Source organism: Chelonia mydas, chromosome 2 (genome assembly GCF_015237465.2).
Source record: "Chelonia mydas isolate rCheMyd1 chromosome 2, rCheMyd1.pri.v2, whole genome shotgun sequence".
Classification (NCBI taxonomy): Eukaryota; Metazoa; Chordata; order Testudines; family Cheloniidae; genus Chelonia; species Chelonia mydas.
This window is the reverse complement of record NC_057850.1, coordinates 40,705,589-40,727,415: the sequence shown is the minus strand read 5'-3', so window position 1 is coordinate 40,727,415 and position 21,827 is coordinate 40,705,589. Positions and strand designations below refer to the sequence as shown.

The following is a 21,827-nucleotide window of genomic DNA, read 5'->3' as shown; positions in this document are numbered from 1 at the left end:
GTGGAAGGGAGGAGAGGGTAAGCAAGGCTTGGAGATACACGTTGTCCCCTGGTAACTCAGGATCCATCTGATAAGCAAGAGAGAATATATGACACTTGTACTGGGCACCTCTGAAAATCAGGCCCAAGTTTGTCTCAAGATGGACACCCAAGAACTCAGCTGCCCACAATCAGTGGCCCCTTTTTGGAAAATGTTACTGTACACGAAAAATAGAAATACTGTAATAAAAATACATACTTTAAAATATAAGTGTATTAAAATAATACTGTATCAATCACAATAGAAAAAGGGTCACACTAATGTACATAGTTATTCTGAATTATTTTAATTTCAGATTGCAGGTAGAAATATGGACTGATATTTATCCTTAAATTTGATAGTTACATTATTCATGACTAGAGATATTATAAGGAATACACACATTATATTTATATACTTTATTGTAGGATATGATTGAGGTTTTTAATTATAAACCTTCAACATTCTGATTTTTATACGTTAGTAGCTTTTCTCCTATTTTAGGAAATTTTACTTTCCATTTGTATGGAAAAGTAAAATTCTTCAGCTAATGATAGTTTATAGCTAATTCTTTATAAAAATCAAATGGCTATCCAGCTTTACTCTGAACTTGCAAATATGTTTATGTAATAGTGCGTTGCAAAAAGTATCATACAGGAAAAAAGTGTTAATATTTAACATCATGCTTTCAGTCTTGTCAAAAGTTTATTTTAAAGGATAAGTAATTGTCACACTCAACGTCCAAGCATTAAAATATTTTAACAAGTAAGGTCCCTTGATATTCTTAGCTAACAGTGCACTTCAAGGTAATTAATCCAATATGTATCAGTTTTGCATATTTCTGTGTTAAATTGTGAAAACTATAGGTACAAATATTAATATTGCTTCAATAACAGCCCATGAGAACACAGCCTGGGGGTGAAATTAAATCCCTTTTACCACAGAGCATGATATGAAATGAAGGACAAATGGAAGAGGAATGGCAATTTAAGTATACTACAAAAATCTTCATTTAAGAAAACTCAATCTGTGTTGGACCCAGCTGTCCTGGCAGAATAAGTCTCTGTATTAAAATAACTTTGGTTTTTGGAGGCTGTTGAGGATGGAGGTAATGGCACTCGATATCACTAACATAGGTGCTATCAGGATGTTTAAACTGATCAACAGCCAACATTTAAAAATTGTCTGAAGTTAACATTGCATATTGTGATGGGGCACTCTACTCAACGCTGGAGGGTGCCGTCTCCTGGCAGTACTGGGGGTTAGCTCTGCTGGCCGACACCCCTTCCTGCAGTTACCCTCTGCCACATTCTGTCTTTCGCCATCTGTGGCTCCTCTGTCACTCCAGGAGCCACTGCCTCCTCTTCACAATTCAGCCCCCCAGCCAGGTCACTCAGCCTGTTCCTCCCTTCCAGGGTATCAACGTTTTCCAGCATGAGTTGTCTCAGGCAGTCCACTCTCCACTGCTTGGTCTGTGCCAATTCCCCAGTGGCTGGTAGGGGAACCCAGGTCTGCCCTCTACTCCAGGTTCCAACTTAGAGGTCCTCTCATCAGCAGCCAAGGTCTGCACTATCCTATTCCTTGCTCCTTTCCACTTGTCTGGGTTTGCCAGCCTAAACTCCCTCCTCCCAGGGAGTAACTGTAGACTACCCTCTGTCGTCCCAAACACACCTTCCTTCTCCCACACAGTGACTGCAGACTACTTCCCTGAAACCCCCTTCTGTTGCCAGCTTCCTGGCTTTATATACCAGGCCCAGCTCCTCCCCCAAGCTGGACTTTATTAGCCTGCCTGGCTTTCCTCCAGGTGCAGTCTATAGGGTAATTGGTCTAATTTACCCCTTCAGGCCTTGTGTGGTGTGGACGCCCCATCCCACATGTGGCGTTTGGGGGGAAAGAAATTAAGTAATAACTAATTTATGGTATTTATTGCTGCAGCAGCATTAAGTAAAAAGAAAAAAAATTATGTTGGGAGATGAGGTGACTCCAGGGATTCATCATGGGATTTAGAACCTTCCAACTGAAGGTCAGCAGTTCAAATCCCACCTAGAATGGCAGTAGATAGAAGTGATCACTATTTGATAATTGTTTAATGGCCTAGGAAAATAAGTTGTCCACATCACCCAAACCTTCACACTTGGCACTAATTGACACCTTTGGTTGGTCTGTCTGTCTAGATTCTTACCTTGATGTCTTTACCACAGTATTTAAGCAGAGAGGCCCAAGACTGAATAAACACGGAGAGTGAACCATCATCTCATATCTAAAGGGGATCTTCCAAATCAGGGTTGCTGAAGTATGTTGATGGGACAGTGTGGGAAAACCTGTCTGTGTTACTTGCTAGTGCTGCCCCTAATATGCCTCTCGAGGCAGAGGCCTTTAGTTCCCAGGGCTGTGGATAGACACTAAAAATAATGCACCTAGTTCTCTGGTGGTGTAAATCGGTGCAGCTCCCTTCTCTTCAATTTACAACAGCAGGGAATTTAGATCTACATTTTTTAGCACTTTTATATACATTCTGCATTTTCAAACATAAATTTTTCTTCAAAGTATTCCTTTATGTTAAGAAATTATTATCCCACTTTTACAGAAGGGGCAATGGAGGCAGCATTGTTAACAATCTCACCCAAGGCCCCCCAGATGAGAAACACCTGGTTGCCAAGCCCATGTTCAATCCACTAGACATTTCACAAGTACTGTAGTCATTTATAGAAATATTATGTAAAGAAAACTACTGGGGAAGAAAGAATATTCACCTTTTATGGATTTCCAGCTGAAAATTTAATTATGTTGAGACCCTAAAAGTGTGGTTTAGTAAGTAGATAAAAATGTGATTGAGACTGTCTTGTATTTTTCCTTAAATACAAAATGGCAGCATTTCATGGGCTTTCACATTGATTTATAAAACAAAAATTCCAAATGCTTCCTAAACTTTGTTGTTTTGAACTGAATTTTAAGACACATAATTCTGCACCACAATATAGACTACTGTAAGTAGAACCGGGAGCCTCTGATCGCTTCAGTACTGGATTACACAGTAAAAATATTCCAGAGAGACAGCTGCAATTGTACCTTAAGTGCCTGATCTCATAGGGAGGCACCTGGCACCTTCCAGAATTGGTCCCTAATTTCTGTACTACTTAATGGCTTTCTTTAACTGACGACAACATTTAGTGTGGAACTAAAAAAAAATGTGGATTATTAATTCTGAAATCAATGTCCTCATTACAAAGGGGCTCCCATTTAAAATATTTTATCATATAAGATAACTTTGACACATATTGGCCTCTATTCAGTTACCCAAAACCATATATCATAGGATAACTGGACTTTTATTTAAAGTGGAATACCACTAATGGCAACTGTGAAATCTTTAGTACAAGACTGCACAGGGGCTAAGTTATTTAGTAATTGCTAAGCTTTCTGACAAACTGCTATGCCTTTAGTATTACTATGTAGGTCCTGATTCTACTGGAAACAGAAAATGTAAGCTTGATTCTTATGCTTCTGAAATGGCCAGTGATTTTCTGTTACTGGTCTTGTCTGACTTAGAAATAGACGAAATTGGGATGCTTCCATTATTATTATTTTCATTCTAGTGCTGCCCACAATGTGCTAGGCACCCTGCAAAAACAGATGTGAAGACACAGTCCCTGCTGTGAAGAGCTTACAGTGTAAGGAGAGAAGCAACATATAAAGCAGTGGTCCCTTGGCCCACGTGCTTTCTGCAGCCCCCATTGGCCTGGAGCGGCGAACCGCGGCCAGTGGGAGCCGCGATCGGCCGAACCTGCAGACACGGCAGGTAAACAAACCAGCCCAGCGCTCCGGGGCTTTCCCTGAACAAGCGGTGGACCAGAGTTGAGAACCACTGATATAAAGGAACAAGGGGTGGGGGGAAGTCAATATAACTAATTTTAAAAAATAATACATATCAGTGATCCCCAATAGCCAGCAGTAACCGAGAAAGCTGATCTTAGCCAGCAGCTCTTTGAGAGGACTTTAGTAGGTGATGTGGGGGTGTGACAGGGTGCTGAGTGAGAAGCACTTAATCAGCCTCTGCCACTCCAGCCCCAATCTAGGGGAATGGATTGGGGCTGGTTGGATAGCCCCATGTCTGCCTGGTAACAGGCAGCACGTGCCAGCCTTATTAGCCAGGGCTGTAAAGGCTGAGAGGAAGCTAGGGGAAAGGGGAGCAGGGGTTGAGAAAGGCTAGGCACAGAGGGAGGTGGGAGCCTTCTGGTCTGTTGCTGGCCAGGCCTGCACTTGGCACAGTTGGCTGCAAAACCTGTACATAGGTGGAAAGTGGTCGTGGGAAAACAACTGTAAATAAAGAACACTGGTGTTGCATCAAGCTGAGGCATTCCTGGCTGATTGGAGAAGGCAACAGGGACCAAAACCAGCGCAGCCCAGCATGCGCCTCCCTACAGGGAGAAAGCAAGGTGAGAAAAAGAGGTTGTAGTAGTCAAAGAGGAGATGATGAGGCCTGGATGAGAACTTTAGCAACATGGATAATGAGATCTTCACTGTAATGGATATGTAAAAGATCTTCCATAGGAATTATTTTGAGGAAGTTTATGACCTGTGGTATATGGAAGGACAGACAAGATTATCACAATGGTCCCTTCTGGCCTTAGAGTCTATTAATCTATAAAAAACATGATAAGAATTTGGTTACAGCAGCGATTTGTGGAGCAAGAGAGGACAAAGTGAGATGGCTCCCAGTTAGGAAGGATGCTGGTGTTGTCAATAGTGTCAGGGAATGAGGGAAATGGCAGGGCTTGGGAGGAAACACAAGGAGCTTCATCTGTGAAGTGTTTCAGAGTAACAGCCGTGTTAGTCTCTATTCGCAAAAAGAAAAGCAGTACTTGTGGCACCTTAGAGACTAACGTCTGAGGGGGAGGAGGGTTAGGAAAACAAGGGGAAATAGGTTACCTTGAATAATGACTTAGCCACTCCCAGTCTCTATTCAAGCCTAAGTTAATTGTATCCAATTTGTAAATGAATTCCAATTCAGCAGTCTCTCGCTGGAGTCTGGATTTGAAGTTTTTTTGCTTTAAGATAGCAACCCTCATGTCTGTGATCGCGTGACCAGAGAGATTGAAGTGTTCTCCGACTGGTTTATGAATGTTATAATTCTTGACATCTGATTTGTGTCCATTTATTCTTTTACGTAGAGACTGTCCAGTTTGACCAATGTACATGGCAGAGGGGCATTGCCGGCACATGATGGCATATATCACATTGGTAGATGTGCAGGTGAACGAGCCTCTGATAGTGTGGCTGATGTTGTTAGGCCCTGTGATGGTGTCCCCTGAATAGATATGTGGGCACAGTTGGCAACGGGCTTTGTTGCAAGGATAGGTTCCTGGGTTAGTGGTTCTGTTATGTGGTTGCTGGTGAGTATTCGCTTCAAGTTGGGGGGCTGTCTGTAGGCAAGGACTGGCCTGTCTCCCAAGATTTGTGAGAGTGTTGGGTCATCCTTCAGGATAGGTTGTAGATCTTTGATAATGCGTTGGAGGGGTTTTAGTTGGGGGCTGAAGGTGACGGCTAGTGGCGTTCTGTTATTTTCTTTGTTAAGCCTGTCCTGTAATAGGTGACTTCTGGGAACTCTTCTGGCTCTGTCAATCTGTTTGTTCACTTCCGCAGGTGGGTATTGTAGTTGTAAGAATGCTTGATAGAGATCTTGTAGGTGTTTGTCTCTGTCTGAGGGGTTGGAGCAAATGCAGTTGTATCGAAGAGCTTGGCTGTAGACAATGGATCGTGTGGTGTGGTCAGGGTGAAAGCTGGAGGCATGTAGGTAGGAATAGCGGTCAGTAGGTTTCCGGTATAGGGTGGTGTTTATGTGACCATCATTTATTAGCACTGTAGTGTCCAGGAAGTGGATCTCTTGTGTGGACTGGACCAGGCTGAGGTTGATGGTGGGATGGAAATTGTTGAAATCATGGTGGAATTCCTCAAGAGCTTCTTTTCCATGGGTCCAGATGATGAAGATGTCATCAATATAGCGCAAGTAGAGTAGGGGCATTAGGGGACGAGAGCTGAGGAAGCGTTGTTCTAAGTCAGCCATTAAAATGTTGGCATACTGTGGGACCATGCGGGTACCCATAACAGTGCCGCTGATTTGAAGGTATACATTGTCCCCAAATGTAAAATAATTATGGGTAAGGACAAAGTCACAAAGTTCAGCCACCAGGTTAGCTGTGACATTATCGGGGATAGTGTTCTTGACGGCTTGTAGTCCATCTTTGTGTGGACTGTTGGTGTAGAGGGCTTCTACATCCATAGTGGCCAGGATGGTGTTATCAGGAAGATCACTGATGGATTGTAGTTTCCTCAGGAAGTCAGTGGTGTCTCGAAGGTAGCTGGGAGTGCTGGTAGCGTAGGGCCTGAGGAAGGAGTCTACATAGCCAGACAATCCTGCTGTCAGGGTGCCAATGCCTGAGATGATGGGGCGCCCAGAATTTCCAGGTTTATGGATCTTGGGTAGTAGATAGAATATCTCAGGTCGGGGTTCCAGGGGTGTGTCTGTGCGGATTTGATCTGGTGTTTTTCAGGGAGTTTCTTGAGCAAATGCTGTTGTTAACCTATCCAACTATACTCTTAGCCCAGCAGAAGCAGCTGTCCTATCTCGGGGCATCTCCTTCTGCCCCTCCACCCCCACGAACATGATACAGTTCTGTGGTGACCTAGAATCCTATTTTCGACATCTCCGACTCAAGGAATATTTCCAACACGCCTCTGAACAACATACTAATCCACAGAGACCTCCCTACCAACACTACAAAAAGAAGGATTCTAGGTGGACTCCTCCTGAAGATCGAGACAGCGGACTGGACTTCTACATAGAGTGCTTCCGCCGACATGCACGGGCTGAAATTGTGGAAAAGCAGCATCACTTGCTCCACAACCTCAGCCGTGCAGAACACAATGCCATCCACAGCCTCAGAAACAACTCTGACTTCATAATCAAAAAGGCTGACAAAGGAGGTGCTGTCGTCATCATGAATAGGTCGGAATATGAACAAGAGGCTGCTCGGCAGCTCTCCAACACCACTTTCTACAAGCCATTACCCTCTGATCCCACTGAGAGTTACCAAAAGAAACTGATAAGAAAATGATAAACACCCATTTTTTCATGATTTGTGTGTATAAAAACAAACATCTTCTGTATTTTGCACAATATGCATCCGATGAAGTGAGCTGTAGCTCACGAAAGCTTATGCTCAAATAAATTGGTTAGTCTCTTAAGGTGCCACAAGTACTGCTTTTCTATCTGTGAAGTGTTAAGTTTAAGTTGACTGAGATATTTAAGAGCTTTATAGATGCAGGGTTGTTAGGGAGGGAGCTCAAAAATGATGAGTTAGACTAGTGCGTTGCCAGCACAAAGCTGTTGGTTCAGTTTCTCAGAACTATTTAACAGAGTTTAATGAGATACTGTATCTCATAATGCTCCAGGTCACTGATACCTGGGTCCAGCTAAGCCGCACCTGGGGAATTGCCACCACCAGCTCATGCTCCCCGATCCATTAGTTTGGTCTTTCATGTAGATTAGAACAGCAGTTCTCAATCGGGGATCCGCAAGCCCTTTCGCAGGGTCTGCAGAGCCCCGCAGCTGAAACCCAGTCCACAAGCGGGGCTGAAGGGGGGGAGCCTGCCAAGCTCCCCTCTCCCCACAACCCCCCCACCCCCCCCAGCTGCAGCCAGGAGCAACGTGGGGCTGAAACTTCGAGCGTTGGCGGGGGGGGGTGCCCCCCCAAACTGCAGTGCCTTACCAAGTGGGGTAGTCCTGGGGGCAGCTCCACCCCCACCTCCTCCTCTCCCCGCGCCCCTCAGGCCCCGCCCTCTGGCCAGGTCCTTGGCAGAAAGCCAGAGCCAAGCAGTGTGAGGCTGCTGCTCTTCTAGCTGGTGGTGCCATGGAATGGGAAGCCGTGGCAATCCCCCATCTGCTGTTGGTGCCAAGGGTTGCAGCTGCTCCTCAGCTCCCAGCCCCCACTTTGAGTGTTCACGCAGCCAGTCAGAGCTGCCCGGGGAGTAGCCACCGGCACACAGCCCCAGACAGGTGGTGGCCTGCTGAGGTGAGTCGGGGATGGAGGTGGCGCTCCCTCCATGGACCCCACTTTGCAGAGCTGGCCAGAGCCCTGCTGGCTCTTGCCCCTTGCTATCCACAAAGCATAAACAGTATGGTCAGATTTCAGAGTAACAGCCGTGTTAGTCTGTATTCGCAAAAAGAAAAGGAGGACTTGTGGCACAAATTGGTTATATATGACATAAATTGGTTAGTCAGTATGGTCAGAGGCATTGCAAGGGATGCTACCTTGTCACGGTGCCTTCTCCCTGGTTTGGAGGGACCATGTCTGTGAATGTAAGATCAGCTTATTCTCCAGGGCCATTAAGTCTATTGCCTCTCTTCTTAGACTGTCTATGTGGGTGACGAGTGTGATATAAACATCTGTCCACTAGGAATTAGACTTGCGACCACACACAGTAGCCAAGCATCCATAATCAGCTGGTAGTCACCACAAACCTGGAGCAAATTCACATCAGTGACTTGTGTGACTGGAGGAGAGAAAGGTATCATAGATATCCCTAGAGGAAATTTTTTTTTAGAATTTTGCGGATTAATAGAGAAATTATTGACCCAGACACTCGGGTTACCCTTAACTAGAGCTGATCAAAACAGGAATCCTGGTCACCTTTAGTTAAAACTGAAGTGGTAGTTGCACCTTTTTGCAAATTAGTTCAGGGATAACTGTTGCCTCTACATGGGGGCATTTGCAGAGTCTCTGTGTCAAGACAGGCTGGACAACTGTCCATCTCTGGATCAGGGGCAGGGAACAGGCTCTGGCTGGAGCGGAAGCAGTCTATCACAACTACCAGGCAGCTGGGCGTATCCCCAACAAGGTAGCAACATTGAGCAGACTGGATTGAGGCTGCTTTTTTTTGGAGCCTGTATATGTACCTTGTGGGGGGGGGGGTGTCACATAGTTACACCATTGTTTGTGGATTGGCTGAACCTTTGGGACTCATGGGTAACTGCCTTAAATGACTCATCAGAACACTCCAGCTCAGAACACTCATCACACTCTGCTTGTGCTAATCCTTAAATTGGGAGCATGAGTAATATGTGTCTACTGGCATCTCTGAATGAGAGAAAGTGTCTCACTTCTGTGATATTTCCTCTATGATTAGTTGTTTACTACTAAGATGTTATTCTTCATACTATTCCCAGACAAGGCAGTATTTAAAATGGAGTTAACTGTGTAATCGTCATGCCTTTTGGAAAAATTATCTTTAAAACAGTGTTGATGTCATAGAGTTTAAGCCCAGTGGGAACCACCAGACCATCTAGTCTGACCTCCTATATATCACAGGCCACCCACACCACCCAATCTTTCTGAAACATGAGAGCTTTAGGAAATATTGAGTTAGGCAACTATAAAACTTTAAACTATGTTAAGCGTATGGAAATGGTGAGGTTTAAAATCCAGCATTTAATGGGAAAATGGTAATAATTTTAAGTAGAAATTACATCTAGTCTCTGTCTTGTTATCTTTACTTAGGCTTGAAAGGATTAGATTTTTGTCAGTAAGTGTCATTAAAAATCAATTTCACCATATACCAACAGAAAAAATATATTTCTGTCGATGATCATCAAAATTTACAATTAGGCAAAATAAGAAAAATCTGCTTCAGAACTTAGAGTTTGATCTAAGGATACTTACTTTGTATATTGTAATACATGATGTTGACCATTTGTGTTTTGATGGTGAAAGCTCAACACCTAGTGTCACTAAATAATTATTTTCTGACCCCCACCCATTGTCTGAACCCCTCCATAATTTCCCACAGCAATGAAAATTTAAATTGATTTAAAAATTTAAAATGCTTAAAAACAAACAAAATATCTGTCAATATTATATTTTAAAAAATCAAATTCTGCCAACCCCATCTTTACTGCATACCCCTTATCAGCTAACAGCTTCTAATTAGACAAATTTAGATTAATTTTCTCCCAGACCTTCCCATTTGTCACAAATGGTATCAGCTCAGTGTTTTTGAGATTCTCTTTTAATGGGGTTAAGAAGAGGCTTAGTTACAATATTTTATGGGAAAAGTATACTTTCACGTAGCACCAGACTTCAAATCACTTCATGTTTTGTAAACTTCAACATACAAAATGTTTTATGTATGTTGTGATACAGAGACGCTTTGAAGGTTAGTCAGCTTCTTAGCAGTAATGGTTTTTGATTCTTGTGCAACCGAGTATGTCATTTCTGTTTCACGAACAGAAATGTCATTTAATCAGGAGCCTGGAAGCTGAGATTTATTACTCTGGATATTAAATAGAATAGACAGGGTTTTTTTTATTTTAAGCATTTTTTTCTTTGTGAACATCACCGTATCTGTAGGACTGCAAATTGGTTAAGACAGCTAGGCTGATTGTTTGAAAGCCATTCTGAATGCTTGTGAAATTTAATAAAAGGGGCTATAGGGTGAAGTCATATTATTTGGAGACCAAAGCAGAAAACTGAATTTGAAGGAAAATTTGTTTTAGATACAAATAAAATCAATTAAAAATTTTAATGTTCTCGGTTTACAGTTAGGGCATGTCTTCATTAGACTTTTTTACTTGAGTAAACTGCTAATTAATTCAAGCTAGTTAACACCTTGTAAATCATAGTGTGGACACTCACCAAACATTTGTTCCAGGGACAAACATTTGTGATTTACCCTAGGCTGACCCCCAGGGTAAATCACAAATGTTTGAAGCCTGTAACAAACAAGTGGAGAATATCCTTATAAAAGAGTTATTTACCTTGAGTTAATTGGCAATTGATTAACTCAAGGTTAAAAAACAAAACTAAAAACTAAACCCACACCCTTTATGGGCTGAATTAATCCACTGAAGTCAATGGAATTACATTGTGGATGAATAAACCAGGTTTTAAATATGTCTAGACAAGGCCTTTCTCTAGTAGTAGCTTATTACATTACTCTGCGCAAGGTAAGGCAGTGGAGAAATGAGCTCATGTATGTTTTGACAAATATGTTGTGTTATGATGATCTAGTGATATATGTAATGCTGTCCACTAGCAACATACTGTTATCAGCTGCATGAAACCTTGCTATGGGTTGAATTAAAAACTTGTTCAAACTGATGTGTGAACGAGTCTTCCATTTAAGATAGTTGTAAGAGACAATTAAAGGGGCACACCTAAACAAATGCTAATTGAGTCTGCCCAGAAACTAGGACCATGCTGGGAGAGGGAAGGGTTCTACTGGATATTGTTATTAGGTGTATGTGTGGAAGGATGGGGATGGGGGAGTGGAAAAACACATAAAAAGCTCAGAAAAGAACAGAGAGAGAAGGGGAGGCAAGAAAGGGTTAGAGGTTTTCAAGGCCCAGTGTGACAAAGCCCTGGCTGGGATGATTTAGTTGGGGCTGGTTCTGCTTTGAGCAGGGGGTTGGACTAGATGACCTCCTGAGGTATCTTCCAACCCTAATCTTCTATGATTTTATGAAAGCCAAGCAGCAGCTTGCAAACACAGTGTGACCCTGGAAAAAGCTAGAAAATGAGAATGAGGTTTTGGGCCTTCTGTTGGCAAAAGAGGCTTGGGGACTATAAGCTAAGAAACTACTCATCTTAAGTTCTTGATTCCCTCTGTGTTCAGAGACACTGGACTCTGTACATTCTTTGTAAATAAAACTGCATCAAAGAAATACCTGACTACCACAAATTTCTATTCTCAACTGGAATATCCCCAAGGCCCCGAAATGTGACCAGCCACTTGGGTCAAAAAGGGACAACAATACTAGTCATAAAATTCCTCTTACACCTTAAGATGTTTAAAATTAAATTAATCTTCTCCAAACTTTGCTAAGAACTACTGATAGTAATGGTGTAGAATGCTGCATGCTTTCAAAAGCAAATATGCTGTCTGTTTGAATGGTCACAATCATTATGCAGCATTTCCTGAAACAGTCTGCTAATAGCGGATGTTTTTTCTTTCATCCACCAATGTCTCTTCTGTTCTTGGAACAGTTAGATTGGTTTCATGAAAGGAAGAACATGCCTGACAAATTCACTTCAAGTCTTTCAAGCACATTATCAGGCTGGAGAAGGATGAAAGAAAAGACCTAATTTATCTGGATTTCAGGAAGACCTTTGATGGAACAGACAACTGACTGATTTACAAAATGTCATTGCGTTGTACACATAAGGAACTATTGTAATAGAGTTAAAAACTGGTCTGGAGATGAGGAATATAGGGTATTGTGAAAGGAAGTTGTTTTGTATGGATTGAGGAGGGTTGCCGCACTTTAGTTTTGTTTTTTTGGGCAGGGTAGAAGTCTGTGCACAAAAAAGCATAAAAAGACAACAGTGTAAACTAACCCAAAATAAGCAGAGGCCATATTTTATATTACAGCCAATAGATTAGGAAATAATTTGAGAGAGAGATGATCATGGATGCTACTGTCTATATACTATATTTCAATACAGTACTCCAGCGTTTCCCAGACAATATTTAAAGCTACTAATATTATAAATGATATATTCTAAAGAGTGTCTGAGAGCAATGTCACATTTGTATTCCATATATATGAAGATGTTGTACTAATTAGAGGACTTTGTTGACTCTGGTGGGCCTAAATGTATCAGTTTTTTGTTGGTAATGCATATAACGTTCTGTCCCTGCTCTTTTGGTATTTCTCATAAACTTGTAGATTACTAAAACAAAGAGAATCCTTGGAGTTTTATAAATTGCAGAAACCTGCCTGCTCACGGTGGCCATACTGGCAGAGTGGACAAATTACCCAGGACACAAGACACTCTTTTTCTTCTGTGTTTGTACAACACCTAGCAAAATAGGATCCTGGTCCATTAATAGGACTCCTAGGCACTACGGCACAAATAAATAATGACACACGCTTTATGCAAGTATGTTCTTAAACACACAGACCTCAATTTGTAAGTGGGTTCCTCCATCTGAGGAAGCGGCAAAGAGTCCATCTGAGGAGTTGTTTTAACAATATTTAAGTCCTAGCTAGGGAATACAGTAGTATCGTGTTTGGTTTGATTTGTGGAAGGGGGAAGGACTTCTGAAATGGGGTTAAAGAAATTTTTAAGTACTTTTTGGATTGGATTGAATCTAGTGATCTGAATTTTCAGATGGCCTCAAGCTGCCTTCAAAAATTGAACCTGCATATTTTGCATACAAAAAAACTGCATTTGGTGTGCCAATATGGAAGTTACTTTGCAAATTTTCTGATTTCTTGTGGAAGATTCCTGTGGGGAAAAATATGGTAATATAATTAAAAACCTTATTTTAATGTGTATACGACAAGGGGACCAACAATTAAGGTTGCACAAGCAACCTTAATTCTGGTACTTCCTAAGTTATGAGTGGTTGAATTTGCAACTATCACATTCTTCTAATGTAGCTTTTGGTATCTAATTTCTTAGGTTTTTTTTAAAAAGCAAACTGAAAAAACTACAGATTTCATCCATTGACTCCAAGATGATACATCAGCATGATTAGAACCTTTTAGATTCACAGCACAGACCTCTGCCTCTTAAGATATGAGAGTCACTGACAGCAGTAGTTGAGTGAGTATATTGATCAGCCACTAAAGGGGGATGAGATATAGTTATGAAACCTGCTGGCACAGTCTATTTGCTGACAGCAGAGGCATGCAGAGACTTGGGACTCCTGAGTTCTATTCCAGGTTCTGAGAGGAGTAACCTCTAATGGTTACAGACCAATGTTCCCTCTAATTTTTTCCATCCATGTGCAGAATGAATTTTGTTATGTGCACCAATATCAAGGTAATGTATGGATGTGTGCCACCAGTAGAAACAAAAAACCTAGATATAATAGAAATATTTATTTTTAAAAATTTGTCATAGGGATAATTACTCCAGCCAGGACAAGTTAGGCATTTTAGAACTTAAAACTCAAAGAATTAAATTTAAGCATAAGAGAGAAATAAAAATTATGAAATACATAGACCAGTCAAAAAACTAAAATAACACACTTTGAAAGAATAAAATTACAGAGAATATATGTGCATTGCAGGAAGTATCAAGAAGTAACAACAACAACAACATACAAGTACGTGTTGGGAGGCAACTGTGAGAGAGAGACAGTGTGTTGTGTGTGAGAGGGAGAGAGACAATGTGGTGTGTGAGAGAGAGAGATGTGTAGTCCCTTTAAGTATGCTGCCCTTTTAAGTAGTTTGGAACTCACCAGTTTGAAGCCTGCTTGTTCAGACAAGCAGCAACTGCCAGCAGGGTTCCTCCATCCCACTCCTGAGCCCTGTCATGTCCTCCTCCCCTGCTGTGCAGAGAATAGGGTACAAGGGCAAAGGAGGGGGGGAGGAGGGCACCCTGACGTCAGCATTCCCCTCCCACTCTGCTCTGCACAGCAAGCAGGAGGCTCCTGGGAGCAGCTGGCCAGGATCTCCAGGATCGGCAGGCAGCGATCAATCAAGCAGGGGTCGATTTATCGCGTCTAGTCTAGACACGATAAATTGACCTCCGAGTACTCTCCCATCGACTCCTGTACTCCACCGCCGTGAGAGACACAGGCGGAGTCGACGGGGGAGCGGCAGCAGTTGATTCACTGCAGTGAAGACACCACGGTAAATCGGTCTAAGAACTTCTACTTCAGCTACGTTATTTACGTAGCTGATGTTGTGTAACTTAGATCGATTTCCCTCCCCCCAGTGTAGACCAGGGCTCAGTTACAGACCTGTCTGCCCATGGCCTTCCTGCCCCACTTCCACCTTTGGCTCCTCATCCCAGCCACCCATACATGCTCTCTCCTCATCTAGTCAACCCACTGCATTTCAGTCAGGGTGCCATGCCAGCCATCACAAGGAAAGTCCTGCAGCCCCATACTGGAGCATGCTCAGTGCAGACAGAATGTTTGGAGAATTTAGCTTTCCAACTCTAACAAGTCTCTACTGAACATGTGTCAACTGAAGTTTTCATGGGGGCAGCAAAAGGCACATCCCTGATATCAGGCCACTCTCCCTCCCCTGCCTAATTTCAAGCCTCTGTTCTAAAGCACGGAGGCTCTAGAGCATTTTAATGAAACTGTAAGAATATTTCAGTATGGGCAAAACAATACATTTCCCCCTCGACTCATTCTAAGAAACCGCTGAGCACTTTTAGCTGAAATTAAAAAAAAAAAAAAAAAAGGCAGCCTGAAACAGACACAAGGCATGGAAAACTTCACGCCAAGTGTTGAGCAACTTTAACTTTAGGCATAGTTACCCACATTGCCTAAACTAATGACTCCAGGTAACAGCAGAGTCCCTTCACCACAACTATTGGAGACACCTTGCTCAAAAAGGAAAGATTTGAGACAAGATGGTAATTGGGAAGAGTATCAGTGTCAAGAGAGGGTTTCTTGAGAGGAGTCTGAAAGTGGCACACATAATGGAAGCTTTTACCTTATCTTCCTACTGGAGATGTTGACATTTTGCTTACAAACAATTTTTGCATAATGACTGGAGTAGGTCTGAGCAAATATGGCATGCAGAATTGTTTTGTAGTGTCATAAGGCACTCAGACGTGGAAAAGGAGCGTGCTCTGATGGATGTATGGCTAGATAGCGATTCTGCCTAGCTTTCATATTAAGTGCAGCCTGATTTATAGGAATTCCGTATATGACTGATAGGCATCTGGTATCAGTCAACAATGCTGGCCTGCAAGAAAATAGAATAACATTTCCTGTGTTTCATTTCTCTTTCCCTACTGCCCTTTATAAGGATTCTGTGGTAGAAAGAAAGTTCCTTCATGGTGAAACTGCAGAAAAGCCAAAGCTCAGACTGTCATGTTGCATGGAAACCTATCTAATCCTAAAAATATCTTTATAGAATTGGCACATGTAGTCCAGTGCTATTTTACACGGATGTTTGTGGTTTCTCTATTAGTGAAACTGAATAGATTACTTATATCTTTGTATCATGCTTATGTTCTATCTGCACCAGCAGACAGTTATATATGGAAATTTGGTGCAAACTTAAAAATCTTTATATGTATGTACATATACAAAGTATGTAGCACATCTGTGGAGGTGACAGCTATGTGACAAATTGGAAAGGTATGTGACAAATTTATCATACATTCTTGATAGCCTGAACTACCTTAGTCCACAAATGCATCCACAGACCCCTAAGCCGCTTCAAATGACCGCCATATTATTTTAAAAGGGAACTCCCTGCAGCAATGTTTCCATCTGTAACCCTTACCCATATGTCTGGATGGGCATATATCAGGACGGCCGGGCATAGTGTTTTTGTGAGAGTCCTGGGGGTTGTTTGGTTGGAGGAGCTCTCAGTGGAGGTTGGCTGGTAGCTTGAGTTGCTATACGTTTTTTGTAACTTAAGTCAAAAGTGTCTAGAGCTTTGGTCACCTTTTACAATATATTTTACGAATCAAAATAAATGTATGTTCATGTGTATAACCATTGAACAGTGCAGAGAGAATTCCTAGAGGGACTCTCCATAACAGTGGTTACTGTAGAAGTAGTTGGTTAAAAGTCAGTTGTATACTGTAAAATTTCTTAGAAGTACACTGATTGCATTTACTTAATTATTCTTGGCATTAATATAAGTAAAAGTTCATCCATAAAATACTCTGACTTTCTCAATCCACTTGAACCTTAGCCTGTTTGGCGTAATGTTCTGAAGCTGGGAGAGATGCTTTGTGATTAGATTCTGTAATCCAAAAGGGATTACACCATTGTCTCATTCAAAGTTTCCTGCTGTTGCAATATATGTTATTTCAGAGGAATGAGAAGTAATTCCCTATCAGACTCTTGTGTAGAGATTGTTGCCAGAGAACATCATCCTGTGTTAGTGAGGCATTCTTTCACTGCTGAAGTTAAGGCATTACATCTATTAAGTCAGTTTTCAATATGTTTTTAAACTTTAAACTCAGTTCACTTCAGCCAGAAGTTATATTTCCCAGGAGTGAATATTTATCTTTCCAAAACCAATTGTTGGTTAAAATGCTATGGCCATGTTAAAGTTGTGGCACAGACAATTTTTGACATTCTAGACAGTTAACATCTCCTTCAGAGCTCTTACATCTCTTCTCTAAAATCTTCTTAGTTTGCAAATCACTGATCCAGTGGACAGTAATGAACCTATGCCAATCTAGCTGCAGTATTAGTTCATGAAGTCTGCATACCAGAGACCCTCTTGACACTTTTTTTAATGGTCATTGTTACCACATGTACTGCATACCCTATCTCTAAATATGTTGGTGGATACCTTTTTCAGTTGAAATGTTTGAAAGCAATTGTCTCCTGCTCAAAGCTGTTACTCAGGCTTTGTGTAGGGTAGATTTCATCTGCAGTGTGTAGCCAACCTAAGATATTCACAGCTATAGTATATTAGAATTAAATACTTTAATTATAAGGATCAGAAAGAACAGGATGATATTGACAAATATTTACTTATAATAATTTAAGGGTCTTCCTAAAACTCTAAACTCATATGTTATTTATTTTAAAATTTCCATCTGACTAGTGTAATTATGAAACTACATGGTGCTGGAGGTTGGCACGGTGATGGGCGTAGATGGGTGGTGGTGTTTTATATTGTGGTAGCATGCAGGGAGGGGCTGCAATCATAGACCATGGCCTCACTGTGCTTGGCATTGCACAAACATGTTATAAAATCACTGTGTCTGCCTGGGGGACCCTACAATCTAAGTACATATTTACTAGTTACACATCCTAAAATAAGGTTAATCATGGTTTTCATGCTTAAGAGTTTAAACTGATCACTAAAGATTACTAGGCATGCAGTGAGGGGCTAAACCTTTCACTTAGCATTAGTTATTAGTCACTAGCAGATATAGGACACCAGACTTGATTAAACCAATGGTCTGAGCCAGTATGGCAAGTATTGTGGTCCTCGATTTATGCTTGTCTTAAACTAAAAAGCAGAACTCTGAAAATCTTTAGACAACATGGGGCATATCTACCCCATGAATGCTTGTACCACAATAGGTAGAAGCAGCTTGTATGACTTATCTAGTTTGATATTTTCATATAAATGTCCTTTTCTGATTGCATTTTTAGGTTGTAGTGGTCAGCGGACATCTGGACAGCTGGGATGTTGGGCAGGGAGCCATGGATGACGGTGGTGGAGCATTTATATCATGGGAAGCATTATCTCTTATTAAGGATCTTGGTAAATATTTATTTAAAGAAATGTTCTAATGTATAAGGTTCTAAGACTCTCAGTGTAATTTTTTTTAAACTGAAGATAGTCATCAGCTCTACCATTCTGAGCACAAATAGTCACCATCCAGAAAAATATTCCTAAAGATTTCCCTCTTATGCCACCTTCTTCAGAAGACTGAACAAATTAGTCACCTTCCCAAAATAAAAAAGAGTGCATAAAGAGTGCTTTGAATATTCATAGCCATCACCAAAATATAATGAAAGTTTGTAAATAAATGTATGTTAGAATAAGGACACTCTGTGATATGTATATTGTTGGCTTGACAGCTCAAATAATTAGAATACAATTTTCTAACTGTGTATGCACCATTTAAGTGGGGGGACGGATCCATTTTGAACAGTAAAACCTACAGTCCCACTGCTGGTAAAGTGAAGGAACAACATTCATGGGGACTGGCTGTGATTGTCCTGGACACTAAGCTTTGGGACAGATAGTAAAAAAACGGAGAATGAACTATTGACAGTACCCCAGAGAGAAACTCTGTAGTGCTTTACAGTGTTGTTGTAGCTTTGTCAGTCCCGGGATATTAGGGAGACAAGGTGAGTGACGTAATACCTTTTATGGGACCAACTTCTGTTGGTCAGAAAGACAAGCTTTTGAGCTACATGGAGCTCTTCCTCAGGTCTGGGAAAGATACTTAGGCACTACAAAGTTTTGTTGACAAAAGTCAGCTTTCATCGACAAAACAGTGGAGTTGTACACACTGCAGTGTTCCTTCTGCCAACAAAATTCTCCTGCTTTGCCGACAAAATAAAATGAGAGGCATAGAGCTTTTTGCGGCAAAGTTGTATCAACAAAGTGTCCGTGTAGACACTCTGCTTGGGGATGTCGCTATAATTGGCCTCCAGGAGGTGTCCCACAATGCCCATCCTGACCACTCTGGTCAACAGTTTGAACTTGGCTGCCCCACAGTCAGGTATGCAGGCATCAGCGCCCCTGCCCCCGTACCCCACTTAAAGGCCCAGGAATTTTTGAAATTCCACTTCCTGTTTGCTCAGTGTGGACAGCTCACATTGCATCTTCCCTGCTAACCATGGTGGCTCCACACAGCAAGCGCTCTCCCACTTGGAGCACACCTGAGTTGTTGGATCTGCTGGCACTGTGGAGAGAGGAGGCTGTGCAATCCCAGCTCTTCTCCAGCTGTAGGAACTTCAATACCTACAGTCAGCTTTCTCTTGCTTGTTGGATACGGGCTAGGAACGGGACACGCATCAGTGCCATGCAAACATATCGGAGCTATCCACAGTGCACTGCTCTCTGTCAGTGCTAGAGTACCAACTGTGGACATGCTTCACCAACAAAAGGAGTGTTGTGTGAACATGCACAGGTGTTGTAATTATACCAGTTTTTGATTGTCTGCTTAACTTGCCTTGACAAAACTCTGTAGTGTAGGCAAAGCCTTAGTATCAGCTAAATGCACGATCAAACAGATAGTTTAACATAAGTAGTTTGAACATATTCTAAGGGACCATTCAGGGTGAAGTGTTAACACCTCTGTAGTCATAGGACAAAGAGGGGAGTGCGTGGTTACAGATTGTTATAATAAGCCATAAATGCAGTCTCTGTATTAAGACCATGATTTGATGCTAGCATGGGTATGTTCCAGAGAGAGTTTAATGGACAAGTGGTGGTGGTTAAAATTTTGGTGGAAATCTATGAGGGAGTTTGTCATCTGTCCAGAGGATGAAAATATCATCAACATATCTCAGGTATATCGTTAGTTTTGTGGTGCATTTTTCCAGAAATCCTTCTACAAGGTGGCCCACGAAGCGGCTGGCATATTGGGGAGCCATCCTAGTACAAAAGTGTTTGTTGTTGAATGTAAAATTGTTGAGAGTGAGGATAAAAGGGATGAGTTTGGTGATGTGTTTGGGGTGGATTTCTGAGGCTTGTCCATTGTCTTTTAAATATTTGAGGCAGGCAGCGATGCTGTAATTGTGAGGAATGTTGGTGCATAGAGAAGTGACATCCATGGTGGCAAGGATAGGATGGTGTTCTGAGGGAGGTTGTTTATGTTGCAGAATTTGTGGAGGAAGTCAGTTGTGTCCTGGAAGAAGCTAGCCCTTTGTGTGATGACTTGTTTGAGGGTGTGTGGTGGGGGTGCTTTACTCACTGCTAGGATGGAGCCTCCTCTTAGCTGTCCTGGGGATTAGCAACGCCCCTTCCTGCGGTTGCACCCCATCTCTCTGCCTCTCTCTCTGCCTGCAGCCCCTCTTTCGCTCCAGGAGCTGCTGCTGCCTCTTCGTGACTTGGCCCTCTGGCCAGGTCACTCAGAGGTTTCCCCTTCCGGGGTATAACAGTCTCTTAAGAACAGATTCAGGCAGTTTTCCTCTGGTGCGGGAACTCAGACCCATCCTCTACTCTGAGTTCCAGCTCAGAGTCCCTCTAATCAGCAGCCAAGGTCTATTCCCTCCTGGACCTTGCTGCCACTTTCCCTGAGCCTTGCCTACATGTCTGGCTTCCTCCCCACTCTGGGTTTACCAGCCTTCCAACTCCTTCCTTCCAGGGAGTAACTGTAGGCTACCTGCTTCTGTGTAAGGGGTGTAGGTGGTCAGGCCTAGCAGTAACAGCTGGGCTGAGGTCTGCCCCCCACCGATGGGAGTTTTTGGGCAGGAGTTGGAGGGATTGCAAGGCCAGGTCCCATAAACAAGAGTCAGGGTCAGAGTCAGGACGGGGTCGGAGATCAGAGGCAGTACCATCTTAGAATCGATAGGCAGGAATCAGGGTCAGAGACAGGCTGAAGTCAGAGAGTGGATATCAGAGACAGAGGGGCTAGAATTGGAGGCAGAAGTCTGGATTGAAGTCAGGCTGAAGGGAAAGACTGGAGACCAGGCAAAGTCTGGCATTGCAGCAAGCCAAGGTCTGTATGGCTGCCCACACAACTTCCTGGAGTAACCCCTGTGGTTAAGTAGGGACACTTGACCAGTCAGAGGGCCGCAGGGTACTGACACTCTGGGTCTTGTGGGCGGTACTTCCTGCAGTGCCTACTTTCCACAGTGCTCCCTGGCTGTCCTTCTGCATGGCCTTCCAGTGGCACTGCATGAATGTCAGACATCCCAGGCTCTGCAGATCTGGGTTGTAGTTCCTGGGTTCTTACACTCTGTAGTTTCCAAACACACACCCCTTTCCCCCAGGGCGTGACTGGAGCCTACTTCTCTGCTGCCTCCATCTGTTATCAGCTCCCAGACTTTATCAAAGCCCCACCTGTTCCCTCACAGGTGGGCTTCTTTGTAACCAAGGCTCTCTACTCAGCCTCAGTCTTCCTCATTTGCTGCCTAATTGGGTGATTGGGCCCACCTGGCCTAATTTAGCCCTCTCAGGACTAGTGTGGGGAGTATATCCCATCACAGAATGGTTTCTATGAGTCCTAGTATTCCTTCAGTAAGAGTGTTGTCGCCCGATATAATGGGTCGCTTGGGTTCCCTTGTCTGTGTATCTTGGGAAGCATGTAGAAGGTCACTGGGGTGGGCTTGTGGGGGATGAGGTGGTAGAGTTTCTCCTGGAATTGTTTGGGGAAGGCTTTGGTGATATCCTTAAATTCCTT

At 42.6% G+C, this 21,827-nt stretch overlaps 1 protein-coding gene across 2 annotated transcripts in view; it reads left to right on the top strand.

Annotated features, from left to right (window-relative positions):
* Window positions 1-21,827, top strand: part of CPQ (carboxypeptidase Q) — a 253,374-nt gene that overhangs the window by 154,220 nt on the left and 77,327 nt on the right. For both annotated transcript variants that reach the window (XM_037892236.2, XM_043539322.1), the window contains one exon: window positions 18,118-18,229. In XM_037892236.2, the coding sequence (XP_037748164.1) occupies window positions 18,118-18,229 (112 nt within the window). The remainder of the gene's footprint in view (window positions 1-18,117; window positions 18,230-21,827) is intronic.